Source organism: Rhinatrema bivittatum, chromosome 18, assembly GCF_901001135.1.
Source record: "Rhinatrema bivittatum chromosome 18, aRhiBiv1.1, whole genome shotgun sequence".
NCBI classification, from domain to species: Eukaryota; Metazoa; Chordata; class Amphibia; order Gymnophiona; family Rhinatrematidae; genus Rhinatrema; species Rhinatrema bivittatum.
In genome coordinates this window covers 17,906,732-17,927,397 of record NC_042632.1, presented here as the reverse complement: position 1 = coordinate 17,927,397, position 20,666 = coordinate 17,906,732, and the positions used below count along the sequence as shown (strand labels likewise).

Below are 20,666 nucleotides of genomic sequence, written 5' to 3'. Positions count from 1 at the left end.
GCTGCATGGGCTGGTGGAGTTGGGGTGGGAAGAGAGTGGCATGTGTAAGGTGGAGAGTACACAAAGAGAGGGAGAGGGGAAGATCTGGAAGGGGGAAAGCGGTATGTCAGTGATGAGCAGGATGGTGGATCAGCTGAGGTATCACTGGTGGGATACTAGGGCAGCTGTCAAGGCCAGGCGCATTCATGACAGACATCCAGGATGTAGCACAACACCTGGCGCCAGTGCGGGTGGCGTTTATACAGGCTCCACTGTGGTTGGTGGTGGGGCTTCATATCACGGCATTCTCCCATCAGCAGGAACACCACTCTCCAGCACTGATGTGATGGCAGACTTGATTGCCATCAGGAACTCAACGAGGCTAGTAGGATGAACGGCTATACATGCAGGAATGGAATACACAAGGAAGGAAAAATTTGGCTCTGATATGTCTTTTGCTATTGAGCCAGGTGATCATTAGCCGATGGATACAGTGGGGCTTTGCATCCATAACCAACATCTTCTGAAAAAAAAAAATTGGAAACCCATTAACTCACTGGGTGCAAGGCAGTAAAATAAATCGTGCTGATGACGTGTTGATACCCACCCCCATATAACTTACGTGTATAGCAGAGTGGGAGGGCACTGTTCTGCTTTTCAGAGAGTTTAGCTTTTTTGCTGATGCTTTCAGTACCTACCCCAGAGATACTTCTTGTATAGCAGGGTAGTATTCACTTTCGGCACCGTTTGGCAGACAGCATGTCTACTAGGGATGTGAATCGTGTCCTCGATCGTCTTAACGATCGATTTCGGCTGGGAGGGGGAGGGAATCGTATTGTTGCCGTTTGGGGGGGTAAAATATCGTGAAAAATCGTGAAAAATCTAAAAATCTAAAAATCGCAAAACCGGCACATTAAAACCCCCTAAAACCCACCCCCGACCCTTTAAATTAAATCCCCCACCCTCCCGAACCCCCCCCAAATGAGTTAAATAACCTGCGGGTCCAGCGGCGGTCCGGAACGGCAGCGGTCCGGAACGGGCTCCTGCTCCTGAATCTTGTTGTCTTCAGCCGGCGCCATTTTCCAAAATGGCACCGAAAAATGGCGGCGGCCATAGACGAACACGATTGGACGGCAGGAGGTCCTTCCGGACCCCCGCTGGACTTTTGGCAAGTCTCGTGGGGGTCAGGAGGCCCCCCACAAGCTGGCCAAAAGTTCCTGGAGGTCCAGCGGGGGTCAGGGAGCGATTTCCCGCCGCGAATCGTTTTCGTACGGAAAATGGCGCCGGCAGGAGATCGACTGCAGGAGGTCGTTCAGCGAGGGTTCCGGCGCCTCGCTGAACGACCTCCTGCAGTCGATCTCCTGCCGGCGCCATTTTCCGTACGAAAACGATTCGCGACGGGAAATCGCTCCCTGACCCCCGCTGGACCTCCAGGAACTTTTGGCCAGCTTGTGGGGGGCCTCCTGACCCCCACGAGACTTGCCAAAAGTCCAGCGGGGGTCCGGAAGGACCTCCTGCCGTCCAATCGTGTTCGTCTATGGCCGCCGCCATTTTTCGGCGCCATTTTGGAAAATGGCGCCGGCTGAAGACAACAAGATTCAGGAGCAGGAGCCCGTTCCGGACCGCTGCCGTTCCGGACCGCCGCTGGACCCGCAGGTTATTTAACGCATTTGGGGGGGGTTCGGGAGGGTGGGGGATTTAATTTAAAGGGTCGGGGGTGGGTTTTAGGGGGTTTTAGTGTGCCGGCTCACGATTCTAACGATTTATAACGATAAATCGTTAGAATCTCTATTGTATTGTGTTCCATAACGGTTTAAGACGATATTAAAATTATCGGACGATAATTTTAATCGTCCTAAAACGATTCACATCCCTAATGTCTACTCTGCTCTCAGTTCCCACCCGAGAAATTACATTGTTGTAACTGTCTAGCCAGTGCCTTTGGTGCCTCACCCCAGAGAGCTTGCATGTACTGCAGGACAGTGCGCACCTTTGATAACCTCCACCAGACAGTAGATATTATTCAGTTTTTGGTAACCAATGCTGTGGTTTTTATTTCCAATTCTAACTTACCCAGCAGCCAGCCTTTCGGTATTTCCTTTCTGCAACAGGCTTGAGCCAGGCCGACCTGCTCCTCTTGTATCCTCCTTTCGTCTTCAGAGATAAGACATTGTCTTTTCTGTCTCTTCCTTCTCTTCTTTGCTCTAAAGCTGCTGCTCTTATTCTTCCGCCCACCCGTAAAATGTACCAAAAAAAGAAAAACAAAAAGAAAAACCATACATAAGCCACAGAAAAGCTATGAAAAGTACCTACACACAATGGACTAAAATGGTCACCAGAAACATGAGTTAACTTTCATTCCTGCCCTGACCTAGGCATTAAATGTTGCACGTTAAAATGTTGCCCTGCTAATGCGGCTCTCTTCATTGCCCTGTAATAGCTTCATATAAATGTGATTTGCATGTACCCCGCTAAGCATATCACAGGTTGTTTCAGTGATAAAACCCATATTACATTCATGAGTAAGGTTAGCACTGAGAAAACCATGCTAAAACAGGAGTAAAATCCTGCTGTAGGCTCAGAGTGGCTTACTATATCGGTCTCTCTGAATGAGCTCGAACTAGTATCCAATACCTCTCTCAAGAAGCAAATGTAACCACCCTTAGATCATCTTTATTTATTTATTTTTTTTACTTGAATGGAGATTCAATTCATAAATCTTCATTAAATAATGCTGTGACCTCTCATTAAAGATCTTTTGGCAGACTTGAAAGGCAATGCATTAAAAACAGTAAAATTACCAGGATTCCGTTTACCTTCCAAATGTTGATATAGTGTCAGCTGCTATCACTAAGCAAGGACTACAAATGCATATTATTGCCCAAATATTGCAATGGTCAATCATTTCCCATAATAAATAATATATTCTGCACACATGTTATATAGTTAGATTGATATCTACTATAGGTAAATAGATATAAATAAAGTAGGGATAAATACAGGGGATCTCTAAGGAAGTGATGAGTATTATCATGCTAAATTAATTGGACAGATCAGATTAGATGGACCAGACGGTCCTTTTCTGCCATCATGTTTCTATACTGTGCACTAGGGATTTTGTGTATGGTATATAAGGATATCACTTTGTTTGCAAAAAGCTATACTCAGAGTATTATATAATAGCAAAGTCACACTGTAATATTCATCTGTAGTATTCATTTTGTTTTGGGGAAAAATCACTAGGTCCATATTCAGTCACTGAATGGATTACAAAGTTAGCCAGCTAACTTTAGAGGGATATTCAGTGGTGCAGCTATTGAATATAGCTGGTTATCTTAAAGATAGCCAGATAAGTTTATCCAGCTAACTTTAGGATGGGCTCTATGGCATGACCAGAGTTAACAAGATATGTTATCTAGCTAGCTCTGAATATCACAGTGAGCTGGTTAACTTAGCCAGCTAACCTAACTCCTCCCAAAAATGCCCCTGAGTTATCCAGATAAATTTTAGCCGGATAATGTAATATCCAGATAAGGTTTATTTGGATAAATGGGGGAATTATTTAAAAGTCGGCATTTAGCCAGATAACCTGTGAGTTACCTTGCTAAATGCTTCTGAACCCCGACCCTCCACATTTATGAAGTTATTGAAATGACCTCCTATGGGGCAAAGAGTGCTACTAATGACATTCCAAAGACTATGACTGGCTCATGGACACTCTGTGTTATCATTTGGGACATTGTGACTTGTCTTACTTTTGCTATCCTGGCTGCTTTTAGATTTTTTTTAGAATTTTATATTCCATTTTTCACACTTTTTTCAGCACTTCAAAGCAGATTACATTGTAGGTATTTCCCTGTCCCTAGAAGGCTTACAATCTAAGGGGGTCATTTATCAAAGTGCTATATGGCATTTTCGCATGCGTTAAGGCGTTTTTGCATGCGAAAAGCAACTTTATCGCATGCGAAAACACCATAACACATGGTGCGATGCAAATTAGGAAAAGGGGAGGAATTTCCGGCCAAGTGGGCTGGCTTCGCAATTTGCAAAACCATATTGCATGGCTTTTAACTACACCTTTTTCATTAAGTTGTGCGATATGGCTTTATTGCACTTTGCAATGTTTTCACAAATAGCATTTTAAGCTGCTAGGGGAGAGAGAACCTAGCCTAGGGCCACGGGGGGGGGGGGGGGGGGGAGAGAATCTAGCTATAAGGCCCTCACACTAGATAGGTATTTATACTTTTATATGAGGCCCACCTAGCTACTCAAGGTGAGGTTTAGGTATTAGTGTAGGGGTTAAGGGTCACTTTGACATTCAGAATGTGACATATGAACAAAACAGTGTCTCTTGTGAAGATTTGATGACCTTCGGAGTGAGGAAACTCACCCAAAGATGAGATTTGGGCAATGTTCTCTCAACCTAACTTAATGTTACCCAGGTGGAGAGTCCATCGAGAGAACATTGCCCAAATCTCATCTTTGGGTGAGTTTCCTCACTCCGAAGGTCATCAAATCTTCACAAGAGAGCACTGTGCTGTTCGTACATCGCACTCTGAATGTTTGTTTACATTGGATGTTGGTATATAAAAATAATAAGTAAAGATATTACTAAATGTTGAGGTGTGCACTGGTAATGCTATGCAGTCTTTTAAAGCTGATATAGTTTAGAGCCTCAGCATGTCCTAATCTGGTCCCATCTGTGTTTTTCAGTTGATTGCTTAGACCCAGTCTGCTCCAATCATGGTGTCTGTGTGAATGGAGAATGTCTCTGCAGCCCAGGCTGGGGAGGTCAGAACTGTGAACATCCAAGAGCGCAGTGCCCAGATCAGTGCAGCGGGCATGGAACCTACCTCAGCGATACAGGCCTCTGTAGCTGTGATCCTAACTGGATGGGCCCTGACTGCTCCGTTGGTAAGAAAAAAAATACCTTGCTAACTTTTACACATACGGTATTTCATAAAGCTGTCAAAGACCAACATTTTTAGCTGTTATTAAGCAAAAAATTAAATTGAAAATGAAATAAAATTTAATTTAACAATAGTTGCAATGTTCTAATGTAATTGCTGAATTCTGAGAAATGTACAGGGCTTTGTGAAATAGCTGTAGTGCATCAAGGATAGCAGAAGAAAATGAGTTGGGTGATGGAGATCATGTGGGTGTGCTGAATTTTAAGCCAGATAGTCTGGTGGACTAGTCAAGAATCAGACATTATATCCAAGGATGTGGACATTTGACAATACTATGGACATTTCCCAACTGGTGCATGCTTGCTTCTGGAAACTTTCATAGTAGTTACTCAGTGATATTACATTTTATCAAGAACACATTATACAACTGTAAGACCAACATCCAAGAGTTGGCAACTCCATGGTCCCAATAATTATTGAGCAGTCCTGTTTCTGATTGGTGGAGTAAGTTAATTCCAGTAATTCAATGGGTTAATTTGAATTGCCCCACATTACTATTTGTAAATAGATATCTATAGGTATAGATATGTATATAAACTACAATGAAATGATCCTTTAAGGAGGTGGAACCATCAGACAACAAAAATGGTCATTGTTTAATAAGGTCAGCTCCTAAAAACATTGTCCCAAGTCCTAATGTACTTTCACTGTGCAGTAGCTGGAGATGTAAAAAAGTGAGTTTTTAACTAAAGCACTGTGCAGATATCAATTGTGGGTCATAGGACAGCCTCACATATGTAATACAAAGTTCTTACATTTGCAGTGACTTAAATCTCTGGAGGCTTGCTTTAAAACTTGTTTTCTTTCCATTCTAGATATTTCATAAAAACACTATGATCCCCTTGAGCTGTGTCTTTATGGGGAGTTATTGCACTTCTTTAGGGTCTGAAGCCATCTGGCCAGCAGTCATGTGGCTTGCAACTTCACCAATGGCATTCAGCAATCCCCATAGAGTAATAATGCTGGTTAATTGACATTTTATAGAGATATAATACCCAGTATTCTGTGACACACTGCTTTAAATTGAGTTAAACGGGGGTCATTGTTCTCAAGGGGAATAATGGCTTGTGGCCATGTTAACTTGACTTATATAACTCAGCAACCTAATCACAAAATATCATGACAAATTTTCACTCAACCCCTGTCACTATGCTAAGTGCAAAATACTAGAATATCATGATTTTTTTTCAACTGTAGGAGAATTTTGTTTTGATAGATAGAACCATGGTATCCATGCAAAGCAACCCATGGTTTGCACTAATTTATTTAGATAGCTGTTTTAAAAGAGAAATCTCTGTTTTTGTAATTGACTCACCATATTCTGAGTTTGGTAACATATGTTGTAGTAGCTTTGGCTTTCGGTGCTTAAAAACCTTCATTTCTATCTCATACCCAACAACGTATGAAGTCATGTAATTGTAGCACCTTCTACGCCCTTTTGTGCAACATCATATAAATATTAGTTGCGATTGTTAAAATTATTTACCTCTATTTTTCAGAGTTATGCTCAGTGGACTGTGGCACCCATGGTGTCTGTATTGGCGGAGCATGTCGCTGTGAGGAGGGCTGGACTGGGCTGGCCTGTGACCAGCGGGTATGCCATCCTCGCTGCACAGAACATGGAACCTGTAAAGATGGCAAATGTGAATGCAAAGAGGGCTGGAATGGGGAGCACTGCACCATTGGTAGGCAAACAACAGGCACCGAATCAGGCACATATTGCTTTATTTTCATATAACATATAATCGTGTTTGCTGCTGTGTATTACAATAGGTTGTTCCATTAAGGGCACTGGTTCCCTCTGCAAAACCTGTCTGCCTGCAAAATAATTACAAGATGGGGTATAAATTAGAAAAAACGTTTGTTCAAAAATAGAGATCTTAATTTGACAAAATGACACGAAGCTGGGCATCCACTTCCTGAGGGGGCAGAAAGTGAGCTTGCCAATCTGTATATCTGTGGGAAATGCATAATCTAGTATATGATGTACGTAATGCAGTGTGCATTCAAACTTTCATGTTGCTTAACAGGGCCCATCCCTCCCATGCCAAGCAAGAGGAGCAGTCAGTATCATTGCCTTATCCCCCATCGTACTGACAGGGTGAAGGAGTGAACATCACCGCTTCACCTGCTAGACATAGACAGATGCACCCAGAAAGTGAGGGATGGGATTCTATTTATTTATTTCCATTTGATAGCCTTTCCCTAGGAAAAGGTACAAGGTGGATTACAAAGAAAATGTAAATTGCAGTGCATACGTCTTGGGGGGACTGTGTACAATGATTTCATAGCATAGGTAGGATACCTAGCAATAACATAAATGCGGTAAGCATGGCGCATTAAAGTAGAAAACTGTTTTCATACTTGATGAAGGATACCTAGTAGTAAGATGGGTGGAGATGCAGAGTTCAGGAGAAGGCTTGGCTGAATGACAAGACTTTGATTCTTTTCTGAAAGGAAGAGTAACAGGTTTCCTTGCGTTAAGTCCTATGGGATATTGTTCCACAAGTTTGCTGCGAAGCAACCATATATATGAAGCTTTGTGCAGGCTAGCCTTGTAGCTAGTGAAGGGGCAGTTAAAAGGGTCTGTTGGAAGGATCAAAGTTCCTTCGTTGGAGTATATGTAGGCAGGAGATGAGACAAGTATGCTGGTGCTGTTTGATTCAGGTATTTGAATACAATGCAAAGTCCTTTATATTTTATCCTGTTTTCAATAGGGAGCCACTGGAGCTTATACAGGATAGCATTCACATGCTCACTGAACTTGACTCCTGCCAAAAAGCCTCACTGCAGTGTTTTGCAACAGTGGGAGATGGTTTAGGCTGTGCAGAAGAATATCGTGGTATAGAGCAGCGGTTCTCAACCGGTGCTTGGCGACACACCAGTGTGTCGCCAAGCACCGGCAGGTGTGTCGCGTGGCTCCCGGTCCCTCCCGCTGCTCGTTCTTCCCTGCTGCCGTTGCCGCCGGGCTATCAGCACGTTCAAGCCCAGCGGGAACGGCAGCGGTGCAAAAAAAAAAAAAAAGCTGTGGCATCGGCGGCTGCCCTTTTCTTCTTCCCGCGCCTGCATCCCCCCCCCCCCGGACCCGGAACAGGAAGTGATGCGCGGGAAGAAGAAAGGCCGTGCCGCGTGATAAACTAGCAGGCACGGCCTTTCTCACGCGGCACGGCCTTCTTCTTCCCGCGCACCACTTCCTGTTCCGGGTCCGGGGTGGGGGGGGGATGCAGGCGCGGGAAGAAGAAAAGGCCGTGCCGCGTGATAAACTAGCAGCGGCCGCTGCTAGTTTATCACGCGGCACGGCCTTTCTTCTTCCCGCGCACCGCGTATCACTTCCTGGTCCGGGGGGGGGGGGAAATGCAGGCGCGGGAAGAAGAAAAGGCCAGCCGCGGATGCCACAGATTTTTTTTTTTTTTGCACCGCTGCCGTTGCCGCCAGCCCGGCGGCAACGGCAGCGGTGCAAAAAAAAAAAAAATCTGTGGCATCCGCGGCTGGCCTTTTCTTCTGCCCGCGCCTGCATTCCCCCCCCCGGACCAGGAAGTGATACGCGGTGCGCGGGAAGAAGAAAGGCCGTGCCGCGTGATGAAGTAGCAGCGGCCGCTGCAGCATCGGCCCCCAAGCTATTGCAGCAGACGGTAATCGGGAGAGGAGAGAGCAGCAGGAGCCTCCCGCGATCGATGGAATTCTTCCTTATTGGCCTGCGGGGGCTGGAGGAGGAGGAGCAGCTACCGTTGGGGGGGGGGGGAGGGAGAGAGAGAGAGGAAGTGAGTGACAGAAAGAGAGAGAAGCAGCCAGCCAGCCTGTGTGTGAGAGAATGTGTGTGATTGAGAGCCTGTGTGTAAGTGAGAGAATGTATTTGATCGAGAGTATGTGTGTGATTGAGAGAAACTGGTCAGAGAGCTGATGTATGTGTATATGTGAGAGACAATGAAAGTGACTGCTCAAGGAGATGACTGATGTGTATGTGAGACAGTCAGGGATGTGTGTTTGTGTGTGTGTGAGAGAGAGAGAGAAAAAGCATGGAAGTGAGAAATCTGGGTATGTGAGAAAGCATGGGAGTGGGAAGCCTGTGTGTGTGCATGTATATGAGAGAGACTGGTTGGTAAGGTGACGGTGTGACTGGTGTGTATGTGAATGTGAGAGAGAGAATGTGATTCAGGGAATGAGAAGCCTGTGCACGTGGAGAGCGAGCATGGAAATGAGAGAGAGAGACTGGTGTGTGTGTATGTGTGTGTAACAGAGAAAGTGATTATGGGAATGAGAAGCCTGTGCATGTGAAGAGAGTGAGCATGGGAGTGAGAACCTGGGTGTGTGTGAGACACAGCATGGGAGGGAGAAGCCTGTGTATGTAAGACAGAACATGGAAGTGGGAAGCCTGTGTATGTGTGTGTATGCATGCATGAGAGAGATCAGGTGACGGGTGTGTGTGTATGTGTATGTGGGAATAAGAAGCCTGTGCATGTGAAGAGTGAGCATGGGAGTGTGTGAGATACAGCACGGGAGTGAGAAGCCTGTATATCTGAAAGAGAACATGGGAGTGGGAAGCCTGTGTGTGTGTATGCATGAGAGAGATCAGGTGACGGGTGTGTGTGTATGTGTGAGAGAGAGAAAGTGATTATGGGAATGAAAAGCCTGTGCAGGTGAAGAGTGGGCATGGGAGTGAGAAACCTGTGTGTGTGTGAGACACAGCATGGGAGTGAGAAGCCTGTATATCTGAAAGAGAACATGAGAGTGGGAAGCCTATGTGTGTGTGTATATGCATGAGAGAGATCAAGTGACTGGTGTGTGTTTGTGTGTATGTGAGAGAGAGAAAGAAAGTGATTATGGGAATAAGAAGCCTGTGCATGTGAAGAGTGAGCATGGGAGTGTGTGAGATACAGCACGGGAGTGAGAAGCCTGTATATCTGAAAGAGAACATGGGAGTGGGAAGCCTGTGTGTGTGTATGCATGAGAGAGATCAGGTGACTGGTGTGTGTGTATGTGTGAGAGAAAGAAAGTGATTATGGGAATGAGAAGCCTGTGCATGTGGAGAGAACAAGCATGGGAGTGAGAGACTGGTGAGTGTATGTGAGAAAGAGAAAGTGATTATGAGAGTGAGAAGCCCATATATGTAAGTGGAACACGGGAGTGGGAAGCCTGTGTGTGTGTGTATGGCATGAGAGAAACTGTTCAGGAAGGTGACTGGTGTGTTTGTCAAAGACTGGGAGATGATTGGTGTGTGAGAGACAGAAACTGGTCATGGGGGCATGACTGGTATGGTGTGTGTGTGTGAGAGACATGGGCCCTAAGGAAGAGGACCATGAGTATAGAGCTTAGCCACTACTGCTGCTTCTGGTGTGTGCTACAGCCTGCATGGAAGAGGAGTAGGACAGCTGCTGGAGGGGGTAAGTAAAGGTGGCTTTTTAAGTTTATTTTTCTTGATTGACTGCCATTTTAATTATTTAATATTATGTGATGTGTCTGCTTTTTTTGAAATATTTTATTGGTGTTTGGAGAATTTTTAATAGTTTTTATGAGTTTTTAATTGTTGGATGTTATTCTGTTCATAGTTGTTGTGAAACATTTATTCTGCTTATTAGTATAGTTTTACAATTATTTCTGTGTGGGGATCTATAGCTGCTTGTTAGTTCTGTTTTCCTAATAAGAGGTGTATTGGTTTTTAGGGCCTGATTTTAATATTTATAGTGTTGCCTTTTCATAGATAGGGTTGCTCCTGTTTGAGTGTATTCCATAATACAGGTGTAACTGTGTGTGGATTAGTTTATGTGCATTACTACAGATCCTGGGAGTATGTTAGGTCGGTTCTGTGTCTGTTACAGAGATATTTTACTAGCATGTAAGTGTTTTATCAGTCTTATTTGTTGCGTTTTCTCAAGAGGACATGCATTGGTGGTAAACTGCTGTCTTTTCATAAGTAGGGCTATTGAGCCTGAAAGTAGAAGGAGTTTGAGTTGCTGTTACTGAGATGACACCAGAACCAGAATATCTTTTTTGTAGATGAGTTGAATGGGGAATGTCATAATTCTGCTTTACATCCATTATTGTGGATCAGGGGGGTTCCCGTGGATGCAAACTGTACATTTACATCTAGCCCTGTGACGATCATGGGTCAGTGTGTCACGCATGTGAGAACCATCTGTCAGGTGTGTCCCGACAGAAAAAAGGTTGAGAACCACTGGTATAGAGAATTAAGATAGTCAATGCAGCTGGTGATCAGGGGGTGATTGAAGGTGGCTAGATCGTGGTTTGTTTTTTTAAGATGTTACATAATGCTTGATGTTTACGTAAATGGAAGAATGTGGGCTTCCACTGAGAGTTGGTGGTCAAGGTGGATCCTCAGACTATGCACAAAATCTGACGGTTGGAGGGTGGTCTCTGAAATGGAGGATGGAATAACATCCGGACTGGCTTACTATGATTTGGGCATGTTGAGTTTGTGATCGCTGAGCAACTGGGCTTCTGCTGAGAGACAATTGTTAAGATTAGAAATGGAAAAGTGTTGAAGAGTGTTTACCAGCAAACTGCCTCCGTTTTGAATATATAAAGAAAAATAACTGTGACATTTAGCCAAGAAGATATATGTGCTTGCTTGACACTAAGGTTATTCTTTTGAGCATAATGAAAGGTTAAACTTCTCTAAAATGCAGTGCCACCTAGACAGGCAGCTTCATAGATGGAGATAGGGTCCAACACTACACATGAGCTGATACTTCATTGTCAAAGTTTCTTACAAAACACATGCACTGACCAGTCTAACAGGTCATAAGTCCATCGCAGGACAGCCTTGCCCCCCTCCTAATTAACATAAATAATGCATTCCCAGCTTCTGCTATGATACTTATAGACCGAGAAACACTGTTATAGCATATTTCCTGATAGGGTGAACATTTTTATAAAATCATGTAACTTCTTACATTAGGAAAACTTGCCAAACAGCAGAAATTATGTTAAAACTTCATTTGAAGTCATTCTTGTCTGTTTTGCAGTCCTAATTATGTACACACACAAAGAGGGTACAATGAAAATGTGTATCAAAATAAGGCATAAATAACAACTAATTAATGCATGAGTGTGATCTTTACTTCATGCAGCAGATGCTATATCTAATCTGATATTAATAAGAAATTGGAATGCTGTTTTTATTTTATATAGCACGTCATTTTCAAAGTGATATTCCTGGGTAAATTCGCCTGCCAGAGGAAGGGTTCTCAATGTGTGTACTGGGGGCAGTCCTATGGGCAAGTTCAGGTCAAGGGAGCAAACCAGTGCACCCTGTTTTAATGCCACTCCCCCTCCTCTACCATCATTACAAAGAGCAGGTGCAAAATATCCAGTACTTTGCAACTACGTAGGGTGCTCAAAATTGCTTCCATAAAGCATTTTTCATGAAAAAAAAGCCATTTTAAGATGGTTCTGCTGTATTTTGGCCACCCAGTCTTTAACCAGAGCATTTATCTTCAAAATTATACAGATTTATTAAAGTTGGGTATATTCAGATATTTTGTGCCTTTCCTTTGATATCTGCATTACAAATGTCTTGTGCGGGGGGAGGGGAAGGGTCCCTGATGGGATGAACGGTCAATATGGAGAAGCAGTATGTTAACGGAATTGCATTTTCCACAGTTTCAGAGACAGCGATAAAATATTTGCCTAGACGGTGTATAAATCGGGATCCTCCTGGCAGCAGGTTTGATAGCCCTTAACGGGACATTCCTATCCATAATGAATTATTGTTTCTCAACAGGAGCGGTGGCCAAGAACCTGTGGCCCAGGTTCTTTTGTGAGCACTGCACCCTTAGGAGTTTAAATTAAAATCACATTCTTCAAAATATATTGATAGCCTTCAGACCAAGCTTGTTAATATAACCAAAACAATAGCTCTGTGATTTGTTTAGAATTTCTCTAAAGTCCCAGAGATATCTTGGACGTCATAAGGTGCTTTTCTTATACTTTCACTCCAAGTTGAAAAAAGATCCTTGCCTTCTAGGATGATCAGGAAAATCAATTTCTGTGCTTATTCTTTCCTAAGCTCTGCTTTAACTAAGGCTCTTTGTGGCAAATTGTGCAGCAAATGACAATCTGCAAAGGACCTAGGTCCTATCACTGAATTCATGTCACTTATTACCTGTAAAATGTATTCATATTTTTTTAATGTAATTGAAATGGGATGATGGGGCACAGCAAAAGAGGCCGCGGTTTGTTTGCAAGAGAAAGTTGTGTGCAAGGTATTCTGCAAAGGAGGACATATCTCATATTTTAAGTAGGGGAACTGATCTGTGAAGGTTGATTCTCACCTGTCGCGGGAGCATGAAAAGCCGTCAGCGCCTGAGCGCTGTCAGTGCAGCTTATCAGCATCTGCCTCTCTACCGAACGAGAACTAAATGGTGCATTACATTTTTCTTCTGTTTTTTGTTTACTCAAAAGAGCTCATTTTGGAGTTCCAAAACAAAATGTACTTTAGTTTACTCATTTCAAATTGACTTTTGCTGGCACACTGTAAGGTAGGCACAAGCGATATCAGCCATTCTGAAACCGTGAATTTTGCCCTGGAACAGTAGAATGATTCTCAAGTGCCATTTAGATCAGTTTCCTGCTTGTAGTAATTAGTGGAAATGTATGTTAGCATAAAAGTGGGGTTTTCCAGCCGCTGAGCAATGCATGTTTCTTGTGTACATTTTAATATGATCGCATTGCATCAACCGCATGCATTCACTGCGAGTGGTTACCGTATTGAGAGCTGCTTATTGACTAGGTCAATAGTAGGTCATTTAACCGTCTGTCTCTGGAAGAATAGTAGGTCTCTTTAACCGTCTGTCTCTGGAAGAATTCAGAGCATCAGAAAGAAGCTGAATCTGAGTATCACCCGGCTGCTGTTGGAGAATCCAGCAACAGCCAGACCCTTTCCCCACTTCAAGCTTACTGAGGGCGGCTCTCCCTCCATCCGGCTCCAAGTGCACGTGGCATTCCAGAGCACGGTGCTTTTAGCCGGATTGGGAAAGGCGTCCCTGGGAACATGTTCTGGCCAGGGTCCAAAAATAGCGCACATAGATTAAAGTTTAGCATCTACAGGCATTATTTTCCAGAAAAGTTGTGTCCGAAAAGCTCATGGGCACTTTGAGGGCAAGGCAGTTTGCAAAGTGAAAGCGGGCACGTCCTTTCCCATTATAATTCAGTGCAAAGTCCGTGGATAAAAAGTAACTGCAGCCTGCACCAAGGAGGGCATTTTAAAAATTGCCTTCACTGGGAGTAAGGAAGCATCATCTGAGCCACAGAAGCAGGACGTGACAAGACCTCTCATCTTCATCTCAGCTGTGCATGGAGGACCCAGCCCGGCTATAGGAGCATGGGCCGGGCTGCCCCCTACCACCATCACGAGTTGAACACAGCGTATGGAAAAAAATGTAAGCAAAGAGCATAACTAAACTGTAGCTTAATTATAACACATGCCTTGTTGGATCCCCTGAATTTGACGCTGCCTCTAGCAGCTGGCTCTAGCAGCTTCCCCCTCCCTAAAGTCGCTTTAATATAAAATAAAATAGCCTGTTCCATTGCTGCACGTAAACTTGCATTGAATGCCAGGCCTCACATCAGAAAGATGAACACCGCCCCCCATCACAAATAATTTTATAGTGACAGCCATGGACTGGGCATTCACAGAATCTCTTGACCGACCGCACACCACTGTTGCGATCATTTGTATTTCCAGCCTTGAGGAATGTTGGGAAGGAACATGTTCTATTGAGTGGTTGCCATGTTGACTGTTATTTCCTAGGTTATGTCCCTTTCATGCTGACCACTGCATATATATATTTTCTTTCCTTAGTTATGGCAAGAAGAAAAAAGTAAACTGTTCTGTTCTATGGGCTACATTAGCACTGATACTTACTGAAATGGACATCTCCTCTGAATATTACATTACGTTTCATTTTTTTATCCTCTTTTTCCTTTTTGGTGGAGAGTTGTTTTTTTTCAAACAGCTCTCACAGGCTATCGACTGAGGGTACTTTTTATCTGCAGACTTTAGCTACAAGTTTCAAAGCATATGTGTGTGCATAAATCTGCTTTGAAAATTCGCAGGTGAATGCGTAAGCAGCGCCAACATGCATGCACCAAGTTACGCCTGTTCAGGAGCAGGCGTAACCTGGTGCGTGCATATTTGTGTGCGTACTTTTGAAAAATGAAAGAATGCACATAAGTTCTGCCTCCAGAACACCTCTTTGTACTGCATGAAAAAGGACAAGCGAAGTGGCACTGCACATGCACAACTCCCTGACCAATTATCAACACACAAATCCTTTTGTAAGTTAGCCCCATGTTTTACCATACAGAATATTATGTAATTCTGTCTTATTGGTTTGATAGCTCTGAATTAGTATTCCAAGCAACTCTTTTGGGCAAGTGGATGCTATTTCTGGCAGTAATTATCTAAATACTTGTAATACTTGTAGTAGCAGAAACCAATCTTGGCTGGAGAGCAAGTTAAAATATTATGTCAATAGGAAACCATGCTTTAGATTTAATGGAAGACCAGAATCTATCCCCCACCCCTCAGCAAAAGTCTTCTTTCCTTCTTTCATCCTCTATCCATCCTCCTCCACTTTTGTTTTGCTTCCATCTGCTCACCTTGCTTCTCTTTTTAGATTTAATCATTTTAAAATGAATGGAACAAGTCTTGTGACAATAAATTTACTTTCATGAAAGAATGGGATTTTAGCCAAAAACAATATTTTAGATTCAAATATGGTTGTGACAGCCTGCCCTATAGAAACCCCCAGAACACCGTAAGAGACCGGTCCCAGCATTCTGTGTCCGGTCCACCTTAACACAGGGCATTCTGGGTGCAGGGTGCCTCCTCTGAGCAGGAATAAAGCATAGGCTTCCAGGAGGGCAAGGGAGGCTCTGGGGAGAAGGTGAAGGCGAAGGCAGCTCCTTTTAGCATAACTGACCTACTGATGTGTTTTGCTACAATATTGCAAGGTAAGCAGTTTTGTCTGAAGAATAAAGTTGTGCAAGAGAAAACTGAATCTGTCCTCTAGAAAAGCCATAGATTGCTCATGCTCTGTGACAAATGGAGTCAGACTGGGGATTTTCTGCACTAAGTGACTGCACAATGAAATGAGAGATACGTCCCATTATGACAGCTGAACAGGAGGGGAATGCAAGCTAGGGCTGAATGGACCAAAAGCTCAGTCAGGGGAGGGGAGGACTACAACTCCCAGAGGGCCAAGGAAGAGGAAGTTGAGCATGGCTGGAAACCAGGTGTGGGGTGGATTAAAAGAGAGGAGACAGAGAGAGGAGACTGGTGGGAGTGGCAGGAGGAAGAGGATAGTGAAGGTGGAAGCAACTCATAGCTAACGGCAGCGGTAAGCCCAGGTGGATGGTTGTGATGGAGTAGGAAAACATGGAGGTACATGTGTTTTGCGTAAAAAGTATTTCTCCCGCTTTTGGGATTTTCCTACAGAAGGGAAGAAGGCAAACTGCCTCAGCTCTGGGGAGACGCCCGAGTGAGGGAAGGGAAGGACACTGTGGGGATTGTGCCTGAATTAGGCCCCTGAAAGTGGGCCAAGCTTCAGGGAACTACATTTAAGGATTTGGCTATTCTGAGCAGTGAAGCTGGGACGGGCACAGCTGGAACTCTGGTTTGGAGGAACCGTTGGGCTAGGACAGAGCCCGGCTTTAGCGCCCGAGTTTAAAAGCCTTTTCTGGCATAGGCTGTGCCGAGGAGACAGGCACAGCCAGACGGCTCGAATGTGAAGGAGTTGTTGCTTCCAGATAAGGCCAAACTCTTGGGACTGTGTTCAGGGCCAGTGCTACCATAGGCCCGGGGTGCAGGAGCAGCCACACCCTGGCTGGACTTTGTTTTGGGAAAACCCGTGGCTTTTCTGAACAATTCTGCTTACAACCCGAGTGGGTGGGGACATAACTTAGCATAAAGCCACATCCAGACACCAAGAGACGCTGGGATACTGCAGTGAGAAAGCAGCGGGAGAAGCCCGGGCAGCGGAACTCCACCCGGTGAGCCATTAGAACAGGCAGAAGTCCAAGCCTCCTAGAAATGTCTGAGAAGAGAGGAGTTTGTAGATAGTGTCTGCAATGGCAGGAACTCTGCTTCACTGAAAGAAGAGAGAATGTTTTTTCCTTTGTGGAGAAAATGTTTGCTCTAAGCCCCGCACAGAGAAACACTAGTGTAAAGTGCATGGAGAGGAAAAAAAAAAGGTGTTTTCCTTTCCCTGGAGAGTACCACTCACCCGTACACACCCAGCATTGACTCAATAGGCTAAGGGGGCTATCCCCGCCTGTACAGAGTCAAGCAGTGAGCAAGGGCCAGAGAGGCCAGTAGGTTTTTTCTCTTTTGTTTTCCTAGCCCTGCAGAGATACTTGCAGAGTTTATTTCCTGGGAAAAAGAAAAAAGAAGAGCCAGAGGGCTTTAGAGACTTGCATAGTAATGGGGTACGACATTGTACAAGTTCTCCAGACCCAAGAGGCCATGCTGAGGGGAGAGCCTGAAACCACTCCTAGATGCCATAGATGCCCACAGAGAGGAATGGCTAGCCATAGAGTCCTGGTGAGAGGAATGGCAACAAACAATAGCCAAAATATGGGCGTTGTCCACAGACGTGGATCAAGAGCTAAATGAGGTGTTACAGTGCGCTCTTGAGCAGCTGAGGAGCACTGTTACAGTTGGAGACATTGCAGGGAGCCAAGAAATGACTGCCATGGGAAGTCCAGAGAAAGGGACTGTGGAGACTCCTCCGAGAGGTGCTAGGAAGGGGCCAGAGAGCCCAGATTCTGATAGACTGTAGAGCAAAAGCCAGAAGGACAGGAGTCCTATGCAATGTTGCGAACAGGAGAGCAGCACCCTTTTAGAATGGCTATCACCGAGGGTAGTGTGACCAGGAAGCAGATGGGATAAAGCCAGAACAAGAAGTCAACACTGAGGCGGTGGTAGAGGTCTGGAGCCCAGAGTTCCAGGAGATGCCAGAACAGTTTGGGGAAAACTGGTCTGCTACCCATCAGCAAAAGAAAAAGACTGAGAAAGCCAGGGCTGATGAAGAAATGGAGTTCTTGGAAATCCAGCCCGAGAGATCAAAATGCTGGTAGAGACTGGTAAAATGGACATTGCAGGGAATTGGACTCTGGGGTTAACCAAGGTAGGTTGCCCAGAGAACCAAGAGGGCTTGAGGGACTGTAAGGACGCCTCATATAAACCCCCAGAAGGTTGGGGGAGGGGTACCTTGGGAGAAGAGGAATCTATCCTTGATATAGAGAATCCCCAGTGGGTAAAGGCCTGGGCATTGCAAGGTTGGGAACCCTGTATGCAAAGGCAGGTGGGGGTGAGAATGGGAAAGAGGGTTGCTCCAGATTGAGACAGGACCCAGGGGCCAGTGTAGCGGGGTCCTACGGTGGGAAATAGCCCTGCTAGGGGCAGTCTCTCAATTGGGTAACATTGAGCTGAGGGGGAGGGTATGTGACAGCGTGCCCTATAGAAACCCTCAGAATACTGTAAGAGACTGACCCAGCAGTCTGGGCCTGGTCCACCTCACACAGGGCATTCTGGGGGCAGGGTGTCTCCTCTGAATATAAATAAAGCAAAGTCTCAAAGAGGGGCAAGGGAGGCCCCGGGAAGAAGGAGAAGGCAGCTCCTTATAACCTAACTGACCTACTGATGTGTTTTGCTGAGTAATGCAAGGTAGGCAGTCTTGAAAGTCTATCTGTCTAGTTTTTTCTTGCAAAAACTTTATTCTTTAGAGTCCAGATTGTGAATCTGTCCTCTGGAAATGTCATTGACTGCTCATGCTCTGTGTCAATGATACAAGCGGTTTTCAATAATGTGTATCAATCATAAAAATGTACAAAAATACATATTAAAAGATATGATACCACTGAATATCCATAAGCTAGGGAAACATATGTTGGGGGGTGAGGGTTGCATAAAAATCATGTGAGCCTAAAAATGTGCAATGCAGAACTGTATAAATAGCATCACATGGCGTACACCGATTTCATAGTATAGGAAGGACGCCTAGTGATAGGATAAGCAACATGGCCCATAATCACGTAGAATACGAATATTGTTTTCACAGTTAAGGTAGGATACTAGGCAGTAAGATGAGAGGGGATCTAGAGTTCAGAGGAAGGCTTGGCTGAATATCCAGGTTTTGATTCTTTTTTTGAAAAGAAGGATAGTTCTTTTCCTTGTGTAAGTCCAGCAGAAGGATATTGCACAAACTGGGTGAGAAGCAGCTTCATGCAGGCCTTCCTTGCTGAGGCCAGTGACGAACTGGATAAAAGGGCCTGTTGGAAAGGCCATTGGGGTGTATGCGGGCAAGACTTGAAACAAGTAGGATGGTGCGGTTTGGTTCAGGCATTTGAAGGCCATGCAAAGTCCTTGACATTTTATCCTGCTCTCCACGGGCAGCTCATGGAACTTATATAGGATAGGTGTCACATGGTCACTGGACTTGTCTCTTGCCTTGCTGCTGTGTTTTACAACAGTTGGAGGCAATTGAGGTTGTGGTGCAGAGAATTGCGGTAGTCAATGCAGCTGGTGCGCAGGGAGTGAATGTTGGTGGCTAGATTGTATTTTTTTTTTTTGTAAGTCATGTAACTGTCAAAGTTTGACATACATGGAAGAATGTGGGGTTCCATTGAGTATTGGTGGTCAAGATGGAACCCTGGACTATGTACAGAATCTGAAGGTTGGAAGGTGGTCACTGACATGCAGGGCGGGAGCAACAGCCTGGCTTACCCAAAGAAGCTCTGATTTAGATGTGTTGGGTTTGTGTGCATATATGTTGTGCACTCATTCTTTGCATGAATAATGCACATGAAAGAAAATGTAAAAAGTAGATTGCAATAAAAAAAATATTCGTATCTGTAGAAGTATAACACTCAACATATTTGTATGTTATCAGAAACCGCTGTATTTTCACTGTAATTGGGTATAAACAGTTGTCTATAGTACTTTATTCACCTGAAAAGAATGTACAGCTACACACACAGGAGAAATCACGTTATATTTTAAATGGATGTTCTGGCACTTCAGAGCAGTATAGTTAAAGCTATTACCATTGCGCTAAATTCAAAAAATTGCTGCTATTATTGCATCAGTGACACCCTAAGAAGGAAATGTAGGAAATGTATTACTGATCCAGTCTGAATATGACTGCAAACAGGATTTGAACTCAGCAAAATGGAAATTGGTCTACCTTTCAGATACTGCATGTAGGTTGTATACACTGTTAAAGCTGACTTTAGGATTCATTCATTCTTCAGGATAGACCAACACAATGGAGTGTGGCCAGGGTCAGCAGAAATATCCAGAAAAACTCCGAATTTTCTGCAAAAGAGATTGTCCTCTTTGTGTGAAAAGATGTTGAGCTGCTTTTTAAGAGAGAATATCTAATCACTTCAACAGCTGGAAAGCCCTTGTACAGTGGTCAGCTTGTGACCACACATTGTCATTAATGTGAAGACCTCTTCACTGATCTGATGATGCTTCGTTCCATGTTTCTTTCCGAGATCATCATATTGGGGGCTTATATTCAAAGGGCTTTTTCCAATTAATTATTGGAGTTAGCCTAATAAATTTCCTCTTCCCCCTGACCCCCCGACTGGTTAAATTTAGTCCAGGTAAATAAATCATTGCCCATACAAAATTTAGCAAGATAACAAGAGATGATGCTGGGGGGGGGGGGCCTTCCCTGAGCACAGTTTAAC

At 44.3% G+C, this 20,666-nt stretch overlaps 1 protein-coding gene across 1 annotated transcript in view; it reads left to right on the top strand.

The window, feature by feature from the left end:
• The window catches only part of TENM2 (teneurin transmembrane protein 2), a 2,776,334-nt gene that overhangs the window by 2,508,366 nt on the left and 247,302 nt on the right, over positions 1–20,666 (top strand). Inside the window, exons 14-15 of the mRNA XM_029583832.1 lie at positions 4,693–4,893; positions 6,449–6,634. Of these exons, the coding sequence (XP_029439692.1) occupies positions 4,693–4,893; positions 6,449–6,634 (387 nt within the window). The remainder of the gene's footprint in view (positions 1–4,692; positions 4,894–6,448; positions 6,635–20,666) is intronic.